The 21,445-nt window shown below is 38.9% G+C and overlaps 1 protein-coding gene across 1 annotated transcript; it reads right to left on the reverse strand.

Moving 5' to 3' along the window:
• Positions 1-904: 904 nt before the first annotated feature.
• LOC111849963 (glucosaminyl (N-acetyl) transferase 4) lies at positions 905-3,594 on the reverse strand. The gene is made up of 2 exons (XM_023823325.2): positions 3,045-3,594; positions 905-2,870 (listed from the first exon to the last, which is right to left on the reverse strand). The coding sequence occupies exon 2, from the start codon at positions 2,867-2,869 to the stop codon at positions 1,568-1,570; it is 1,302 nt and encodes a 433-aa protein (XP_023679093.2). The 5' UTR covers position 2,870; positions 3,045-3,594; the 3' UTR covers positions 905-1,567.
• Positions 3,595-21,445: the final 17,851 nt, after the last annotated feature.

Raw genomic sequence — 21,445 nt, forward strand, 5'->3', positions numbered from 1 at the left:
TTCATTTTGAAGGTCACTTGATGTCATCCTACAATTCATGAGAAACTGCTGGATAAGTTAATGGTCATTTCTGTAATTAGAAAGTCGCTTTTTTCCACTGCTGTACAGTTTTGGGTGTAAAATTATTGCAGTGGGAAACTACATAATCTATTTTGACCAACAAGATTAAAACAACTGACAATTGTGCCAAATGATGATAACTGTAGAAAGTCATTTGCACATATGAACTAAAACATTGGGAAATTTGTGTGAAACAATGAGAAGCGATGTTCTGCTGTGAGGAAGTGACATTATGGTGTGGGGATTACGCTTGCTGTTTTGCAAATGTTGTCATTTGAGAAATTCTCCAAAGCAGGCAAAAAAAACTGTATTATACTGTATGCAAAGCGCTGCATGCCAATGTAACCATTGTTTTGCCAGTTTACTTCCTTACTTCTTGCCAACTTTTGCTCTGCTACGTTTGCAAGAAGGGAAGTGTGTGTTATGGTGGTTTTACATTTTTCCTCAATTGCTTTGGCGCATTTTGACTCTCATGGTTAAAATGAAGCTGGTTATACTTTTCATTTTGGTAATTCATTGGTGGAATTATTAGTTTTTGAATCCTTAATTAATTGTTTTGGGTAAGTTACAGGCTTTTGCAGCTAAACCATATGGTTGTGCAACATGCATGAACTGTTTTGAGAAATGCTCTTATAGTCTTGAGAATGTTAAGTATGCTTTACGAAGTGTGCCAAAGCAATTGAGAAAAATCGTAATATTCAACACTTCTTGACAGTAGTCAAGACAGTATTCATAAAAATGGGTTCTAAATCAAGCATTGAGACATACTGTAACAATTCAGGGAAATGTTCCAGATTAGCCACAGGATGTGGAAATAAAGTGACAGAGAGATAGATAGCCAAACTTCCTTATTTTTCTCAGTTTTATTGTAAACATGATTTGCAGTCTTCAGTCATTGACTGTTTCACCATTTCAATATTTCTTCCATTTAATTGTCAATAAAAATATATTAGAAAATAAACAGTTTTGAACTTTTTTGAAAATGGAGTATTGGAAACTAAATCTTCCACTTTTTTTCTATCATTGCAAAGGCAACCTGGTGTCTCACTGACATTTTTGTAAAATTTTCTAAAAACTGCCGAACATTTCTAGCTAGGTAAATTTTCCCTTATGAAAGTAACTTTAAATTTTCAAATGCCATTAATTCTTTGATTCAGTCAGATACTTTGAAAGGCAAAATATCAGTCTCAAATAGAAAATGTTAATAATTAATGGATTAATTAAAATCAAGTTTACACCAATGATAGAAATTTATATCCGCAAACCTTGCACACGTTATTGTGCATTGTGATATAGCTTCTTCTGTGATACCTCTCCCACTTTGCTTTGGATCTTTTTTAAAAACATCTCAGTCAGAAACTACAAACCACCCATTTTAGCCAAAGCATTATTAGTATTAGAAAACTGGACGTCTTTTTGGTATATTGGTGGATCAAAGCTATAATCTAACCTGGAGTTCAATGGACATGAAATAGGCCAGCAGGATACTGGCAAAACACTATGCATCTTACAGTACGTTTGTTCCAATCAAAGTCTGCTTTGTTAGTTTTTTTTGCTGCGTTATAAGTCGTTCCTCTAGACATTTAATTAACACAGGATCCACCTTGGGGTCCACCTTGTTTGCAAACCAGTGGCCATAATTCAGGAGCCAGCGCAGCTCTGCTGCTCCATATATGCAGACACTGCGAATGTGAACACCAGTGCACGCTGGGTACAGGGAGCCTTCCAGATAGTTCCATTTCACCAGTCGCGTCTTGCTCATTAGGTCCGTGATGTCAGGCCTGGACCTGGGGATCTCACCTGGCACACCAGGCACCCGCACCAAAGTGGCCCAGTAATGTTCATCGGGGGAGTAGGTATCTGCCGACCAGTTCAAGAAGTCTTCCACCATTCGGTTCCCATGAGTGTAATTCACAAACTCGCGTGACAGGACGAAGTAGGCACTCCCACTGAAAACCTCAATATTATATGGCGGCATCTCCTTGGCTTGTGTGGTCCGCACGGGCAGCTTATGGTACTCATAGGGTACGTCTTTAAGCACATGCTGGAACTGGAAACGAAGCTTTTTCAAGTTGCTGGGCTTGCTGGACTCCAGCATGTTGGCTCCTTGGAGGCCTTTCAGCTCTGTCACCAGCTCGAAGTTGGACCTGAGAGGGAAGTCCTGGCCGCACAAGTTTATAACATATCTCCACTTGACCGGAGACCTGAGAAGGTCTGACAGACAGTTAAGATCAGCCCTGAGCCTTGTGATATCCGCGTACTGCACGGACTCTTGCTTTGATGCAATGAAGACGTTAGGGAAACACTTGGCGATATTCTTCACAGCTTCAGTAAATTCTTTGGAGGATTTCTTGTCATAATGAATGCAGTAAACATTCTGAGGCATGTAGATTGCCCGCAAGATCCTCTCCACCATTGAAGCACGCTTGTGTACAACTAAGGAGTAGGCCAAAGGAAACTGACGCTCCTCCTCAGAAGTGGGGTGAGATGCATATCCTCTGGCTTTGGAGAATTTCTCACAGTCTGAGGTCAAAGCTGCAATATCATCATCCTCCAGATCAACAATATTTTTCCTTCTTATTTCTAAGGTTTTTCCAATTTCCACTGGGTCCAACTCATAAACTGCCTCACAGTCAATATCGTACTTGGGCAAAATTTTGGAGAAGGTCCCATAGGGCTCAATGAAAAGGCTGTCTCTCAAAGTTCCTTTTATGTACTGAGATTTAAATAAATATATAAGCAACAGAAATATGAAGAAAATAAATATTTTTTTAAGAAGTTTTAATAGAGAAGAACATCTTATCTTCATTCTACAATGAAAAACGGTAAGAAAATGAAAAGGTGTGGAAAAAACCTTAACTGCAATCTTGTCAACCTTAAATTTATGTTTAGGTATATTTAATAGTTACTTTTATCATATTATATGCAACTTTCAATCATGGGAGTTTAGTAACGAGTAATTCTGATTTGCTTATAAGACTTACCTCGAGCAGTAGAAATAGATTCGATGTCTTATATTCCATTTAAAAAATTGTTGCCCGAGCTCTTAGCCGTGGCAGCCAGAGAAATATTCTTAATGAATGCCAACTAATACTTCATGCTGGAGAAATGCCGAGTTCCTCATACCACGAAGAAATGCAGGATTTACAAGGAAAACATAACGGTGCTTCGTTCTTAGTAAAATGTCATTCTTAGTATTCGTGCGTCGATTTTGACGAATAAGCAGCTATTCCCCGTGGGTGCAAAAAGTTCATATATATTATAATATATTATTATGCGTATGTATTTGCAGATCCATGACAATCTAAAACAAAAATGGTACTTAACCAAAGTCCATGGTTGTTTTATATCCTCGAGATAAAGGTCTAATCAGAAGCAGTTTACAACTGAGAACTTTGTACTCCAAATATTAGTGTTAATTGCAATATATAATTTTACTTTATTTTTTTTTTAAATAGACCCGATTATACACGCGTAGCTAGCCACCTTAAATCTAACAAGAAGTTCTCTCGTACGCTGCTTACATCAAGTAAAACCGAGTGATGAAACCGGTGAAATGGGGGAAAAAACAAGCTGAGTAGGTGTGGCGTTGGAGTTTCACATCACTTGGGGCTCAAACCGAAACATAAGCCCGTACGCGTATAACGGGCACGCAACTAAATTCGTCCGAAATAAATACACTCGTTCACTCTTCTTACAGCTGCTTATCCAGTCCAGTGTCGCGGGTAAAGTAAATATGTCGTTAAATACGTTTTTATGATGCCTTCATTTATTAAGAAGTTGTTCAGTCAATAGACGCCTTCCGGTTTATCGGGCATGATAGTGAGAAACGGAGAAGAACCTTACCATGTACGTGCTGCCTATGTAAACTGTAAGCTAATTCGTTGTAAAAATGCCAACAAAACGGAGAAACAATATTACAGCTACCTGTTTGTGATAATAAGTATCGCTGGGAAGTTTTCTAATAATATAGTTGGTAAAAAAAAATGCACCACATTACAATAAGGCTCCCTTTTGCTACTTGTAAATGGTAGTAACTCATTAATTATATATATATATTTTTTTTATAAAATTGTCTATTAATAATCTACAAAGTGCTACAACCTAATTAATAACCAGATCATAAACAATCCGTAAACTCTTTTTATGGGTAGCCTTATTGTAAAGTGGCACCAAAAAATATATAAAACGTGATAATTCCATTTCTCTAGTTAAAACATATAATTCATGTTTGGTATGTGCATTTTAATAGAGGTAATGCTGTGAATAGTAATAGATGACATGCAATTCCTTTGTATTATATTCCTATTACAAATATACTGACTTCTAAAGACATGAGGTTTGCTGTTCAATTATTATCAATTAGCTCTAAATTATATATTTAGCTTGACGATCCATTGAAGAATTGCCGACATCATCATATCATAATGGCCTATATAGGCTACATTATAAATACACCGTATTGGTTTTTTTGCTGCTTTGGTGGTGCAGTATACTTTGTTTGTGGTGTTGACACAGGCTTGTTTTTTCCTGTGTTCTGTGGGTTTCCATCCGGTACTTTTAGTAGTTTTGTGCAGCAGTCCGAAAATACCTAAGTAGACGTGTTCGTATCTGCAAATCGCACGTTGTGTGCTGCAGCCCTGCAGCCCTGCAGCCCTGCACTGGATTGGCGTCCTACCCATGCTGATGCTTTGCCTTATGCTTCCAGGGAAACACTCCAGGATCTCAGTGGCCAAAAACTTGGGAGCTGGGGGCCTTTACTATAGCGTATATTGCAATAGGTATTATGTCACTCCTTAGGTATTATGTCCTTCTTACAAAATGTACTTGTCTCAGTTCCTGTGTACAATTGGTGGAGTTTCTGTGTAATATATACAAACAACGAAAGGGTTGGGTCTCCATGTAATCTGTTCCATAATGGAGCTGAAAGAAGAAGCTGTTTTTGATTGGAACCTTTAGTCTGGTGAATGAGCATAGTACATACTGTACAGTATAGTCAGAAATTCTAACATGTACAGTTCTCATAGAAAATGGAAAAATCAAGCAAGGTTAATTTAAGTTCTGCTTCACTAAGCAAACTTTTGTGTTTACCTACCGTCACCAAAATATTTTGTGTAAACTAATAACTACAAAGTTTAACTGAAACATATTACAAATATATGTTGGAAAAAAGACCCTTTCCTCACTGCTGTAATATGTAATATTGTTTCCATACACTGTTATTTATTTTGGTAATAAATGGATGATTTGAATGAAGTAATACCTCAGGAATGACTTACATGTCCACAGCCCACTTAGGTGCTTGGTTCTCAGGGTGAAATGTGTGAAGGTTCTAGAATCCGGGGGATGGAACTCATGGCAGAAACATTTTTTTTTCTTTGAAAGGGCATCTGAGGTGATCGGGGTAAACATTTCGCTGGCACTGTAGGACCTTTCGAGCTGTACTACTGCTGCAGATCAGTTTGCTTTCTTGTTTTTGGTTGCCAGTTAAAAATTACCTCTGAATAACATTACAGATGTTTATCTGGTTGTTAAGGTGCACTGTTCCATGTCTGATGCTGATTTGATCTTTATGTTCCTTATTCGCAGAAATGGGGAAGAATTTTTAGCCACAAAGATGGGGGACTGACAACAGACACACTGCAGTGATGCTGGCTGTATACTGTATATCTTTTCAAAGCAGCTGACAGTTCTTAGCCATGCCCAAATTGAATTAATTTGGCTAATGCACTGAAAGACTGTGCATTACTTAAGCATATTAAGAATAATTCCTTCACAACCCGTAGCAGCTTGCCTAATAAAATTCAACAAGCAGCTTGCAAATGATAAAAAACAGCAGTTAACATAATGGCCTGTTCAAGGCATTAGAATTTCCCAGGAATGTAAACAGCAATAAGAGAACACGCGTTTATGTTATGTAATTTAAAATGAACCGGAAGATATTTGTAGACTTTTGTCAGCCACATAAAGTTGATTTTGAAAATAATGTGCTCAAGCACATCAGTATGCCTAAACAAAATGACTGTTGCCCCATATTCCTGCTGCATTAGATTAAAGCAAAGACTCAATGGAAAACTGGACAATGAATCATTTGATTGTCAAATGGGTTGGGACCAGTTTGCTAATACACTTTATGTCTTGGCATTCAATGTGCATTTGATTTTCCTAAATCTGTAAAGGGGAAAAAGACACAGAAGATATTCTATCACCTTAAGTGTCATTAAATCACCCCTATATTAAATGTGAAATCACTTCGTTCAAAATAGCTGTATTCTTGGGTGTTTCTGGGATGCTTTACCACATATAAATCAGACTCTTCTGCAAAGCTTTCTGAGATTACCATTTTTGTATATAACCACAGAATAACGTTTTTTCCCTGGTGCAAAACAGCCTCTGAAAAGAGCGTGACACATGAAAAGTGAAATTGCTCTTTTCAAACCGTTGCATCCATGCCAACACAACCATTTTCAGTATAGTCATGTTTACTGCTGAGCACTTTCTAGTCTTACACTACAGGCTGATGATCCAGAGCCAGGACTAAAGTAGATCCCAAGCCTGTGTCATCCAGGCTGTTTTATGAAACGTAGATTATTGATGAGGTGAACTCTATCACCTGCTATCTCCATGTTCCCTTGTGTCTTAGTGATGTTGCCTGGAGACCGACTAAAACTTTTTTCACTTTGATGAGAAAATAAAGAAGTGCTGTGTTTTTCTGAAGTATAAACCTCATGTCTAGAACAGCAAGCTGAGGCTGCCCGCAGACATGCTTATATGTCAGATTTTCTTACAGAATGCTCAGTAAACTTCCATCTCTTTTCTGTACCTGCTTGTCATATGCAGGGTTAGGGGTCCAGATTGTATCCTAGAAGCTACAGGCACAAGGCAGGAAATTCCCAGAATGTGGCACGAGCCCATTACAGAGCACACTTACCATTCACGCCTATGGGCAATCTGGCAACTCAAATTAACCATATTAATCGTTTTGTTTTATTTGTTGTTACTGTGATGCATTGTTGTACTGAAGCCTGTATTGTGTAATTCTGTAGTACTTAGTTAATCATTTAATTAATTAATAATCAATTGGCTAATTGATTGATTGATTAATGGTTTTGTTTTTTGTGGGGGAAAACCGGACCCCAAATGCACCGCAAATGCACAAAGCAGGGGGCAGGACTTGTTCCCCTGAATGTGTCAGTCTGAAAGTGAAATTATTTCACATGTGACTGAGTGAATTCCAAATCTCTTTATTTAATGTTGTTTTCCAATTGCATTTGTCAAAGAAGCAACTCAACACAAACTGTGCTGGATCCTAGGTTTGTGTGTACAATGTTATTCTGATCTCTGCAGAACCAGGTATCAACTATAACACACCAGCTGGCATCTCAGTTGACATAATAATAATAATAATAATAATAATAATAATAATAATAATAAATTTCCCTTTATTTGCTGTGTCCTCCCCCAACTGAGAGAAACTATGTAATCGTTACTAATGCCTGCCTATGTCTATAATACAAAACAAGCTATGCTGTATGTTCAAATATAAGGCTCTTTTGTTCTCAGGGATACCTTCCAGACCGCAGTTTCAAGCTAATGAGCACATTGTGAATATAGTCATTGTGTTCCTTGGCTAGAATGTACAGAAAAGGAATGTTATCGTATCAATTTTTTTTGGCAACCGAAAGGTAATGTTTCCCCGCAAGAAGGAACAGTTTAGAAGTAATTTATCCCTCTCATCTGACATTGCAATGCGGTTTGCAATTTCACAACACAATTAGTAATTAGTAAAGTAATGACATAAAGGCTGCAGGTTTGGCGCAGTAGGTAACATCACATGCTTTCACCTGCAGGGTTGTGTGGACCCCCCCCATGTGTGGTTAAGCCAATTGGCATATCTAAATTGCTTGTTTGTGAAAAGGCCTGTTCAAACTTCTCCGCCTGTGGATATGTGCGTATGCTTACGATGCAAGTGACACAAATGCTTGCAGCACCAAGATTTTGTGTCTGCATAGACACTGACCATGCTGATTCTTAACACTGCGCATGTCTGTATTTTGGAATATTGCCCTTATCTCTTCCCATGCATTCTGTGCATATACAAATCATTGTTTCATTCGAACAAAGGGTTTCAAAAGATTTTGAGCACAAGGTTTTGTCACGTTCAGGAACAGGCGATCCAGGAAGCAGGGGAGAGGAGCCAGGAAGTCGGGTCAAACGGGGATTTATTAGCAAAACAGGACTGGGGAAGCAGGACGGCAAACATCAAACATGACACCACAATGACTGATCTGAGGAAGACTGACTGAGACTCGGACTAAATGCACAAGACAAGCTGAGGGTAACGAGCAACAGGTGAGAACAATCAGGGATGAACACGAGGTAATGAGGTGGGCGTGGCACACATTAGGATCGGACGGAGCTGGGCGTGACAGGTTTCTTCATTTATTTTAAAAATGTGTTTGACTGCAGAAATACCAACGGACCCATGCGTCATCAACTGTGAAAACGTACAAACCACAGTCCGCATGCAGACAGAGATGTACATCAAAAAGTATCTTGTTACAAATTGCAAATACTTGCTCATTAAACTTAACAAAATAAAATACAAAATACTGGTGTGAGAAAAATTATTTAATTAAGTAAATTGAAAATACAAACATATATGTCAAATAGTAACAATACGCGTGTACTGTTACAGCCCTAGTAATGCATAATATTTACAAAATATACAGTTTCCCCTAACCGTAAACAGAATAATAATTTTGTGATTTACATGTTATAGCATTAATTGTCAAATGAAAAATTACTTTTGTAACAATGAGTATCAGCAGGCTGCACCTGAAATACTGCCCATCTCTGCATGCAGAGAAGTATGTTCCAGTCTTAAGTGTATGGTGGACTTGCATCCCGTCAAGAGTGTTCCCCTGCAGATAGGCGTACCATGAACATGTAGCAGAGAAGAAGTTATGGATGATGGCTTCATAGATAGAGGAGCACCCTCAGCCCAAGAGGTAATACAACAGTGACACTGAACCAACACACATTTAACAAGAGAACATGAATGTGCAGTTAATGTACATCAGCTAAAGTTTTACTAAGACAAATAATGCCTTCTGTCACAAAATATCCCCATTCACTTCTGCCTCCTAAGTAGTAGAAATGAAGAAGCATTTTTGATCTGCTGCTGTGCTCCTCACTGCTCATAGTAAAACCACAGTTGCTTGTTTTTTAAACTTGAAAGTGACTTGCACTCTATTTCCACACTATTTTTGGTGAAGACACATGTGCCACTCAGACAAAAACTAAATTAGGCAAACGATGTAGGAGCTTCTTCACAGTCACAGATGAAATGCTGCGTGAAGATCCACAGCCCCGCCCCCAGGCCCTCACTAAGGGCCACATCCACATAATGAAACTGATGCAAAACCAAGCAGTGAAAGAAAGCATACACAAGCCCAATCAATGAATAAATATCACATGCTGAACTACACACACACTAGACTGCATGTCAGCCTATTGTCTAATATATATCATGATATGCACTGTTTTTACGAGATAATCAACATTATTAGCTTCACATGAGGGTGGTCATAAAATGGTGTTATATATTATTCAGATAGCCAAGGATTCTCCATAAAATCACAGATAATTTTGATGCTGGTCCCAGCAGTAATGTGTCACAACACACAATGCATTGAGCCCTGCTGTTTATGGGGCTGTCTAGCTGCAGGCCAGTCAGAGAGCCCATGCTGACCCCTGTCCACCATTGAATGAGGCTACAATGGGCACAAAATCATCATAACTGGACTTTGGAGCAGTGGAAGAAGGCCATCTGGTGCAATGCACCCGGTTTTCTGTTGCATCATGTGGACGGCCGGGTATGTGTGGAGCATTCGTGGACAAGTCCCATCCACAGCTACTCAGCACCATATGCCGCAGGGTTCCATGCCCTGTGTGCCGTGACATATAACATCATATTGAATCACAAATCATTCATGTGTTGCATTCAACACGAGTCAGAAAGCGTGAGCGTCACTTCAGATGCATGATTTGAACCCTGATGCTGTTGCTCAGCTACTGTTTTAAAGCTGCATAATAGAAGTGGCTAGCAAACAAACTTTAAGAACGACTCAAGTTACCTGCCTAAGCAAGAAACCCAATACATGCCTCTGGTGTCACTCTGTATTAGGTGTTTGTGCTCTGACTTTTTTTTTTTACTTTTAGCATTTTCTCAAACATAAAAGTTATTCGTCTGCTAAACACTGGTCATGACAATCCTCCAAAAATAAAGTAAATATCGTGAATATTTTAAGACTGCCATGCCTGAATAATAATTTAAAGTTTCCTATAGTAATGTCATTTAGAGAAATCTCTCATGCGGGTGGTTGTGTCACACCAGCCTGCAAGTGGAGTAGCTCAGCCGAAATGCAGCGGAAATGTGCTCACGCCTTACCAGAGCAAAACGAAAACAAATCCCTAGGTTTGCCTTCACTCTATTAATATTAGAAAAAAAGGGGAACTGGGAAACAAAGACACTCACTGTGTGATAAGAAATTTCTAACATGAAGGAAGGGCACGGCCATAATGAGGCCAGTGTTTCTCCACCCAGGATTCTGGAGGAGTCTGCTTCCTTTACTAATTACCCAAAAGCCCAAACATACATGACAACATGTTACCTACTCCGACGAGCACTGCCTTTCTGCCTGCTTAAGTGAGCAGTTTCTGGTCCCTCCTGAAATGTTGCATTATCCTATGGGGAGGGGGGGGGGTCGCTGTTTTTTCAGTCCACACAGCATTCTCAGAATACATCAAAAGGGACATAAATCCACATTTGAAAAGCCTATGAACTCTCCTGTATGTTAAATATCTCTGCCCTTCAAAGGTTTGTGGTATACGTGCACTTCAAAAATTCAATTTTTCTGTTTATGCATGCTGGTAAGTAAGTCAGTAATCGTTAATGATCCAGTAATCTATGAAAAATAAAGATCCATATTAAACAAAGACAAATTCACCACAGCAGGAACTCGTCAGGCGAACACTCAATGTTTTGTGGATGAAACTGTCAAAGAGCATTAAAAGGATTTAAAGTGTTCACTGGACTAAACTCTGAAAAGCTGTTCGAAAATGAAACCTTAAAATAACAGAAGAAAAAATATATTTAGAGTGAAATATTTACATTTTGGTCTGTGGGTGGATGTAGCAGTTTCAGTTCTGTTACACTAAAGGTATAAAAGTCAAATTAATGAACATAAGCACCCTCCCGAATCAACACCCCCACGCTGCTTCTTCACATTAACAAGAGTGGGACATGGAAGCATCAACATACATATCAAGGTCTTTATCATAATCTGCTTCCTTTATTTCAGTAGAACCCATAAAATATCTGTACTTTATATTTCTGCTCCCTGCATGGATTACCTTACATTTGTCTTCATTAAATTTCATCTGCCAGGTATCAGCCCAGTCGCTAATTAAATCAAGATCCCGTTGTAGCCTCTCTGCTGCTAGTTCAGTATCTGCTACACCACCCACCTTGGTGTCGTATGCAGATTTAACCAGTTTACTGTATATTTTGGTGTCAATGTCGTTAATATAAATTAGGAATAACTGGTCCTAAAATTGAACCCTGCAGTACTTGACTATGAACGCACAGCCACTGTGACATTGTGCCTCTAATAACTACCCGCTGCTTCCTGTCTGTTAACCAGCTTTCACTCCAAGCTGCTACAGTTCCTACAATCCCTGCTGCTTTGAGCTTAAGCAGGAGCTGTTTGTGGGGGACAACATCAAAGGCCTTCTGAAAATCTAAGTAGGCCTTTATGTGATCGATTCCTCTTGTAGCTTTCTCAAAGAACTGAAGTAGCTTAGTTAAACAGGATCTACCTCTCCTAAATTCATCTTGGTTATACCTCAGAATGTTATATTTGAAGCCAGGTAATCTACTATTTTTGCTTGGATTATAGCTTCCATTACTTTTCCAGTTATGCAAGTTAAACTAATTGGCCTATAGTTTGCTGGATTTATTCTATCCCCTTTTTTGAATATGGGCATTATATTAGCATGCTCCTACAATAAGCTATATTTTATGTACAGTACTGTATTATACTGCATTTGAATTATTCAGTTCAGTAATTTAATTTGTATTGTATTATAATTTGAAAAGCGTTTGTAGTGTGTTTTGAAATCATAATTAAAATAAAATAGTGATGCTGTCCGTTTTATCACCTTTCATTCATGTAGGAAATATACGCGTCAATTAGATCGTAATCTGCCTGAGACATCAAGAAGAAAAAAATCGACTATAATGATCATCTTCTTATAGTGATCAATTTCACCCATAAGCAGATGATCATTATAGTCGATTTTTTTCTTCTTGATGTCTCAGGCAGATTACGATCTAATTGACGCGTATATGATCACTATAAGCGGTTTCCACTGTATCTTCTATTTGAAGATATTGCTAGAACAACTTTATTATATTAGGAAATATCAAGAAGTTGTGTGCTAAATGGTAGATTTGATGTGACTGATAAGGAACGGACAACTGCCAAGAATTTATGCAACATATAGCTCTTTTTGTTGTAGCGCTATTTTAAATTAGTATGAATGGGCCTATAAATCATTTAGACAACAAGAAATGAGGAAGATTCTAAACACACGTGTATCAGCCTCTGTAATGGTTCGACACTAATGCCGTAAAACAAGGAATAAAACCCTGGCGCTATCCTGCGGCCTACAAGATAAAAGCAAATCCTCCTGACACCCAAGGAAAAAGTGTCCTTCAATTGTAGGTTATTTGCTTTGGAGGAAATAAGACATCTTACAATTTAGATTTTTTCAAATTTATTCTTATTTTAATTTCACAGCATGTCCTCTTTAGTGCACAACAAGAATAAATACGTTTCCCAACATCAGTGAAAAAATAAATGCAAAAAAACAATGTCCACTACAATGGACATAAATGATGTGTGCCACACCCCCTCATTACCTCGTGTGAATCCCCGATTGTGGTCACCTGTTGCCTGTTATGTTCAACCTGTCTTGTGCATTTAGTCCGTGTCTCAGTTAGTTTCCCCAGATCCGTCATTGTAGTGTCCGTAGATGTCCGTGCCTGTCCGTCTTTCGCCTAATAAACCCCGTTTACCTGACTTCCTGGCTGCTCTCGCCTGCTTCCACGGCTCGCCTGCCGTCCGAACGTGACAATATGGCACCAAAGCGGGTTCAATAGTCTTTAAAAGAATAAAATACATGAATTTATTAATGTCTGATAGCTGCTGTACTCTGGCCTATAATTAACTACACTGGTTAATCATAAAAACAGCTGCCACTGATTGTTTACTGTAACTTAAAACAATCCCATTTGCCAGATTAATAGCAAAGTTTGCGTTAAAAACATTATTACAATCGTGACCACCCAAAAAAGTGTCCTCCGGAAACACTTCTGTTGTGTTGTGCATATTTGCAGCGCGTTTCCGAAGTGGCACTTGTTTTCTGTGCCACTGTACATCAGAGCCCTGCGATTTATTTATTTTGAGCTTAGCTAGGCTTTGTAGCACATCAGCTTCAGTTATACATATATTAGTCATAGATGACACTAGATTAGTAATAAGAGTCGGCATGTTACTTGTGCCCTCTACCCGTGCAAAACAATCATTAAATTCATTAACTATATCAGTTTCATTTTCAATTATAAGATCCTTACTATCCTGCAGATTAGTGATTCAGCTTTTAGAGCTTTTATTAGTTAACATATTGGAAGAAACTTTTAATGCCATCCTTAACCTCCAATGAAATCTTTCTTTCGACATTCCTCCAGTCTAATATTATTTCTTAATTCAATCTGTAGACTTATATATTCCTGCTTTATTCCGACATCATTGGCTATTTTCTATTTGTGGAATAGAGCCCTTTTCCTCCTGACTTTATTCTTAATTTCAGTAGCAAACCACCTTGGTTGCAGTTTCCTATGTTTAGTTTTGCAGGAAACAGGTATGAAGTCCTCTTGTGCTTGCAATAATTGCTCTTCAAACACTAAAATTAATCTCAAATTTAATCATTGATCACTACTGTCAAGTGGTTCTAAAACCTCAAATTTTCCAATCCTGTCCAGGTTATTAAAGAAAACAAGATTGAGAATGGCTTCTATCCTGGTACAGGATTTAACAAACTGAGCAAAAAAGCAATTCGTTACAGTAGAGCCAATGTCACACTACCGTATATCCCAGATAAATTAAAATCGCCCATAACTAATACATCATTTTTATTACTCATAATCCTGATATCGTTGTATAACATTCTGCTTTCCTCTGCAGTTACATTAGGTGCTATATAACAAACATCAACAATTAGGCCATTTGAGTTTTTAGCATCCACTTGTACCCAAGTAGCTTCTATACTTGTATTTTTATCAGTGAGTTCCCTTGCCTGCAAGTTTTCTTTTACATAAAGTGGAACACCACCTCCCTTCTTGCCTATCCGGTCCCTACGGAACAACATATAACCATCCATAATATTTTCGTCTCCATCCTTGTCACTCAACCATGTTTCAGTTAATCCTATAATGTCGTAAGAGTCTGATTAAATAAAAGCCGCTAAATCATGAATTTTGTTTCTAATACTCCTAGCGTTTAAGTGAAAACAGCAAAGGGTAGGCCTTTAATTATAATTTGGGGTTTTCCATCTCCCCCCACCTATATTCTTAACTAACCTCCCTAACTCCGTTAACTAATCTGCCCCCCCAGTCCCTAGTTTAAACACTCTTCAACTACTCTACACATATGTCTCCCCAATACACTGGTTCCCTTCCAGTTCAGATGCAACCCATCTGGCTTTAACAGGTTCTACCTGTTCCGGAAGGTCCTCCAGTACCCCATAAACCTGAATTCCTCTTTCCTACACCACCCTGCGCACATAATCGAGAAGGTTCCCCTCCCTGGGCACCAGGCAAGCAAGTCACCATACTGTACGGGACCCTCTATCACGTGTGCATACATAACTGTTCACACCTCTAATAACTGAATCCCCCACTACCCTAACCCCCCCTCTTCCTGGGGGAGGGGGCTCCTAGGTGCCAGAGGGCCAACCTGCCTCCCCAGTCTCTTCCGGCTCCAAAGCTGGAAGCACCTGAAAGAGGTTTGTCACAGTCACTTCAGGTGATACCGCCTCTGTAACGTGTGTACGCCCTTTCTTACATCTGTGACCTACGGTCACCCAGCTCTTTCAACCTCCCTGTTCTTCATTCCTGTGGCATACACACAATCTCCCTAAAAGGTGTATTATCTATCTCTTCTAATTCTGTGTTGTGCCGGATGAGAGCCAGTTGCTCCTCAAGGTCACGAACCTTGATCATGAGTACTGTATGTCCACCAGCTGATATAGCTCACAGATGAAGTCCGACTGGACACAGGCATCCAGAAGGGCAAATATCTTGAAAACACAACACTGAACTGGCCCCATAATTAACTATCTGACTATGACCCTCTCCCATACTCCCAGCCAAGTATAATTATGTGGCGTACTCTATTTGACTTTTAGTTGATTTAATTAACGTATAGTTAATACATAAGAACATAAGAAATTTTCAAACGAGAGGAGGCCGTTTGGCCCATCAAGCTCATTTGGGGAGAACTTAACTAATAGCTCAGAGTTGATAAAATGTTATCTAGCTCTGATTTAAAGGAACCCAGGGTTTTAGTTTCCACTACACAATAAAGTGCTGAGTACAATAAAAAAAACTAAGCTATCACTTACCTTAAAACTGAACTTTTTAATGGTCTGTCAGGGTCAGAGATATAAAAACCTTTAAAATTAGACTTTTTTAAATAACCAAATTAACTATTACTTACCAGAGAATAACTTCCTACTGAACCATGTAACGCTAAAATAAAGTAAAGTTGTTCTTGGGAGGCCGAAAAACCACAAAAAGGAACCTCTTACAGCAGCTGGCTATTGCCGGAGTGGGAAAAAAATTGAGAAATGCCCTCCCAGCCCTGACTGGTGACCAAGCAAAGCCCAGCAGCAACTGTGCTTTCCTGGTGCTAGTTAATGTTACCATTGTTAGATAATATTCGTTGTGAAGTTACTAAGACAGAAAACGCTGCTCACGCAACTCATTGCCGGTAGCATTTGTTATGTTTATTAATAAGGACAGATAAGCACTCACGCAGACTGGAAAAAAACAGCCATCCATGTAAACTGAATTAGTATACATAAACACACAAATATACTGCCAAACAATCCCAAACAACCACTGCAACACAAGCGCAACAGAAGTGTACACTGCATGTACGCCACTCTCTCTCAGTGCAGCAAACCCAGCAGCCTCTGCCTGCAGCATTGTTAGCTACTTTGGAATAATCAGATGTGGGTTGTGCAATTTTCATGAATATTTGCAAGAATATATCTAGGAGGAATGTGAAACTTTCACTTCCAGGAGGGAGATTCAAGTAACAGCTCTTATCTCTAAGTTAATTCGGGTCACTGGTGTACTAATAATGTCATGTAGTTTGCAGTTAGGGCGAGAGGAGTATAATGTCAACATCATAAATCAGCTTGCCTACAAAACGAGCTCTATTGTGTTTGTCACTTAATTTTTTTGGCGGCCTGGCCAATCTCTTTATCATTGGTTGCATTATCTGTATTTGAAAGTACTTGCATATGACATATGGTTCTGTTAGCTAGAAATGCCTTCATAAAACACAGTAAGATGGTTTGCTTAGCCAAAAAGGAAATTATTGCCTTACTTGCTAAATGTCCATCTTGTTCCTTATCAGACAATGGGGTTAGTTAGCATAAATATTTTACTGAAAAGTATTTGAAGTAGCTTTACATTTTTAGCTGATGCCTTTATACAAAGAAGCTGAAAGTATAGGAAGGTGTTCCAACTTATACATGCGCCCTGGGACTTGAACCCATTACCTTTGAGGCATTAGCACAAGCCTCTTCTTGAGGTGTTACAGGAACTAACAATCATAGTTCTCTTTCCAAATGACATTCATGGGAAACACATAGCTCAAAAATAAGGTCAGTATCTTCTCTGTTTTCTGCAGTTTTATAGTGTAGCTCTGCTTTTGGTTGAGATACTGTTTGATCTCAGTTACCCCTAGTCACTGCGGCCGGCAGGAAAATTAAATTTTAATGAATAGCACAGGGGCGGCATGGTGGTGCAGTGGTTAGCACTGTTGCTTCACACCTCTGGGACCTGGGTTCGAGTCTCCACTTGGGTCACATGTGTGTGGAGTTTGCATGTTCTCCCCGTGTCATCATGGGGTTTCCTCTGAGTACTCCAGTTTCCCTCCACAGTCCAAAGACATGCTGAGGCTAATTGGCATTGCTAAATTGCCCATAGGTGTGCATGTGTGAGTGAATGGTGTGTGAGTGTGCCCTGTGATGGGCTGGCCCTCCATCCAGGGTTGTTCCCTGCCTCATGCCCATTGCTTCCAAGTTAGGCTCCAGACCCCCCCCCCCCCCCCCCCCACAACCCAGCAGGATGGATGGATGGATGGGTGAATGGTGCCATCTGCTGTTTAGAACTTTTAAAGCTAGCTTTTATTTTATACAATGCAAAATCACAGGAAACCATTCCCAAAAGACACAGGGCATGAGGCTGAAGGACCCACCTGGATGGATCCATCATAAAGCACACACACTTACTAAAGATGATATGGAGACATACATGCATATTATATATATCAGCACCGGTGGGGCACATTTCCCAGCATGCCCTGGATGTCACTGACGTAGCACTGTGCCATCAGGGTCACTACCAGAGATGACCTGAAGCAGGCACATGCACAGGTAGGGCTCAACCTGTGCAGAGCACATGCCCTTTTTGTAATTACACTCGGAAGTGCCCTTTTTTTGGGAGTTTTTTTTTTTTTTAAATAAATCAATGCTATTGGTAGCCCTTTACGTCTGTTTGTCTTTTTAACAAATATTTAACCAATTAAAGGCATTAAAAAGCGCGTCTCTTAGAACCACTCAAACTGTCAGTCAGACTTCACAGCTCCGCCCCCTGAGCGCCGCGAACTTACGTTTCAGCAAATCAGAGACAGAGTCATAGCGCAGAAGCAGATGAACGTCTTCGTCTCGTAACGGTAAAATATCTTGTTGTTTGAATAAGTGCAACGTTGTCTTTATGAAATAAACACTAGTATATCTATAAAGGTTCATATAATGCATCACCACACCGGTGTGATGTTGACGTAATGTGATGTCGTCGTTTTAATGATGGACAAATTGCACACATTCGCTGGTCAAAAACCCGCGGTGTAACTGCATTTTATCCTTGTCAGCTAGGTAAAATATATTATAAGACATTTCTTGTCACGTTTCAGCAGGCAGGTGAGCAGGGAAGCAGGCGAGCCAAAAATGACGGGTAATCAGGGTCTTCGTACACATCAGGGTAATCAGACAGACAGACAGGTAGGGACATCTAACGGACAATACAATGCTGGATCTGGCATACATGGGGAGACGCGGACTAATATACACAGGACTAGGTAAACGGAACAGGCAACAGCTGGGCACAATCGGGGAAGCACACATGGATAATGAGGGGGCGTGGCACACACTAGGAGCGGACGGAGCGGGGCGTGACATTTCTATTTTGATTTTATGGCTATCTGCTGAATGTGCTGATGCATGTAAATTACATGATGCAATTTATTAACATTTCATCATATTATATAGCCTATGGTCACACAGCATGGTAGGATAAAGTTTACGATGCTATTATATTATGCATGTGTTTGCTGGCTAGATTTAAAAAAAAAAAATCTAGTATTGTATACTCCCCGCTCGTCTTCACATGTATAAACATAGGAAAACATGGTTTACTACTGTAATAATGTTGTATTTAATTAAAAAATCTTTACACAATGAGAATGAGAATCATCAGGTCACTGTGCATTCTATATATTTTATCACGCAGAATGTAATCTGCATGTATGCAAAGCAAAAAAAAAAGAAAATGAACATTACTTTTGCAGTTGTGCAAGTTAAACTGATTAGCCTATAGTTTGCTGGATTACTTCTATCCCCTTTTTTGAATATGGGCATTATATTAGCATGCTTCCAATCAGAATGTACCTCACCAGCAGATAAGGATTTCTGAAATAGAAAGAAGTCTACCATCGATCGTATCCTGGCACTGAGGGTTCTCATCGAGCGCAAGCGCTAATATCGGCAGAGGTTCTTTGCAGCCTTTCTTGATTTTCAATAGTTTTGCATTTGGCTATGGTCAGTATCACTACTAGTAGCATGAGGCGATACCTGGACCCTACAGAGACAAATCTACGGTGGCCCCTAGAGACAAAACACAAACAAAAGAAAAAGCAGAAACAAAATGAAAATGCGAACAAAAGAAAAAGCAGAAACAAAATGAAAATGCGTTGCAATTCAAAAAAGACAAACAATAGAAAAAGCAGAACAAAATGAAAATGCGCTGCAAATTAAAAAACACGCACAAAAGAAAAAGCAGAAACAAAATGAAAATGCGCTTCAAGTAAAAAAAAAAAGACAAACAAAAGAAAAAGCAGAAACAGAAAGAAAATGCACAGCAAGTAGACGATCCCAAACCGGAAGTGCTTACCACGCTAGGAGGCGCGGTGAGCTCATGTGGCCCAGTCGCTACACAGTAGTGATGGGAAGTTCGACTGAATTAAGTTCAGCTTGACTATTCACAATTAAAAAAACAATATATAAAAAGCAGAAAGGTTTCGATGCTGAATAAACACGCGTGTGTAAATCCGATCCGAGCAAAGAATCAGAATTGAACGATGTGGCTGGCAGTGTGAACGTAGCCTTAGAGTCAGCATTCTATAATTGCAGAATCCGTGCCACCTTAAATGGGAGGTGTCGACAGAATCCTGTAGATGGCACTGTGCACGATGCAACGAAGGCTCCATAAAGGTTCTCAGCATTTCATTTCATGTTTTTGGTCACACTGCCATCTGAAATCAATCTGGTGAGCAGGTGGACACATTGATTTGAAAAACAAGACATGGTTTCAATAAGGATTTGGAGGTCTTATTCGGCTTGGGCCAGACAAATATGTAGTGTATAGTATACAGCAGGTATGCCACTGTAAGGAAACACTGCATCTGTAGTCTGGCCTTGACTAGTTTTATACCTGAAAAGCAGCTGCCAACATAGCATTTTGTGCAATTAATTGAATAAGAAGCCACATTTGCATGATGAATATGGAGACCTTATTTGTCTTGGGCTAGGAAAATATGAAATGCATAGTTCACAAAAGGTATGCCACTGTAAGGACACACTGAAATGAGTCTGGTCCGGATTGGTTATATACCTAAAAACAGCTGGCAAGTTATGACTTCGATGCAAGGTGTTATATTCAAAGTTTGGTTTGAATAGAGAACATAAATTTCTTTCTTTTTCTTATGGTCACTTGAATTTTGGCAGCCGTCAAATGGATGAGGGATGGTTTATCAAATATCAATCACTGATCTTGCAGATGGTAAATTCTGGCATGCCAATGAAGAAAACATAATTTTCATAGTGTATTCCTTTTTAAAATTAACTTAAGCATTTCTAAAAGTCACTAGCTCTAGGAAGGCACCAGCTCTTCACTTTATGTGTCTTATGCTATTCAAATCTCAATAAGAAATTGTGTGATTTGCCCCTCATACCATACTGTGTATAATGTAACAATAGATTGCATATGCATGGATCATGTAGGTGACAACAAATACATGTTCATCAAAGAAAAACCCTTTTTTAGGATTTTTCACAGCATTGCCACCTGTCAGAACCTAAAAAGGGTGACTTTATTTTAAGCCTAAATTTAAAAAATGCAATGATAATAAACACATAAAAAAATAATGATGTAAAATTAATAAATAAAATAAAAACATATTTATTGTTCACTGTGAAGCATAATGCTGTGTAAAGTGGCTGTGAAGGGGACTGATGTAAATGTGAGAAACAGTTATTAGATTTTTCACAATACAGCTGTCAGGAAACCTAAAGTTAAGATACAGAAACTTGAATATGCAAGGCATTACTACATGTCTGTTAGCAAATAAAATAAGAAACATATTTAATGAAATGGGGAATTAAACAATTCTGTAATTACATGGAAGAAACCTGCAATAGAAAACCAATTGTTTGGTTTTTTTGTTTTGTTTTAATTTGAGAGTTTGGCTTCTTATTCAATTAATTGCATAAAATGCAATATTGCCAGTTATTTTTCTGGTATGAAACCAATCAGGGCCAGGCTAATTTCAGTCTGTTTTAAAATGGATGGATGGTATAAAAAGCTATATTAAATATGACAAGTTATGATATTCTTAATAGGTGAAGGTCATTACTTTATATAGGTGGCCATATTTTTGCATTTTTTTCAGTGTAAGGCTACAAATGT

Source organism: Paramormyrops kingsleyae, chromosome 7 (genome assembly GCF_048594095.1).
Source record: "Paramormyrops kingsleyae isolate MSU_618 chromosome 7, PKINGS_0.4, whole genome shotgun sequence".
Taxonomy (NCBI): Eukaryota; Metazoa; Chordata; class Actinopteri; order Osteoglossiformes; family Mormyridae; genus Paramormyrops; species Paramormyrops kingsleyae.

Coding starts and splice junctions, on each gene's coding strand:
- LOC111849963 (XM_023823325.2), bottom strand. CDS start 2,869: ATGAAGATAAGATGTTCTTCTCTATTAAAACTTCTTAAAAAAATATTT.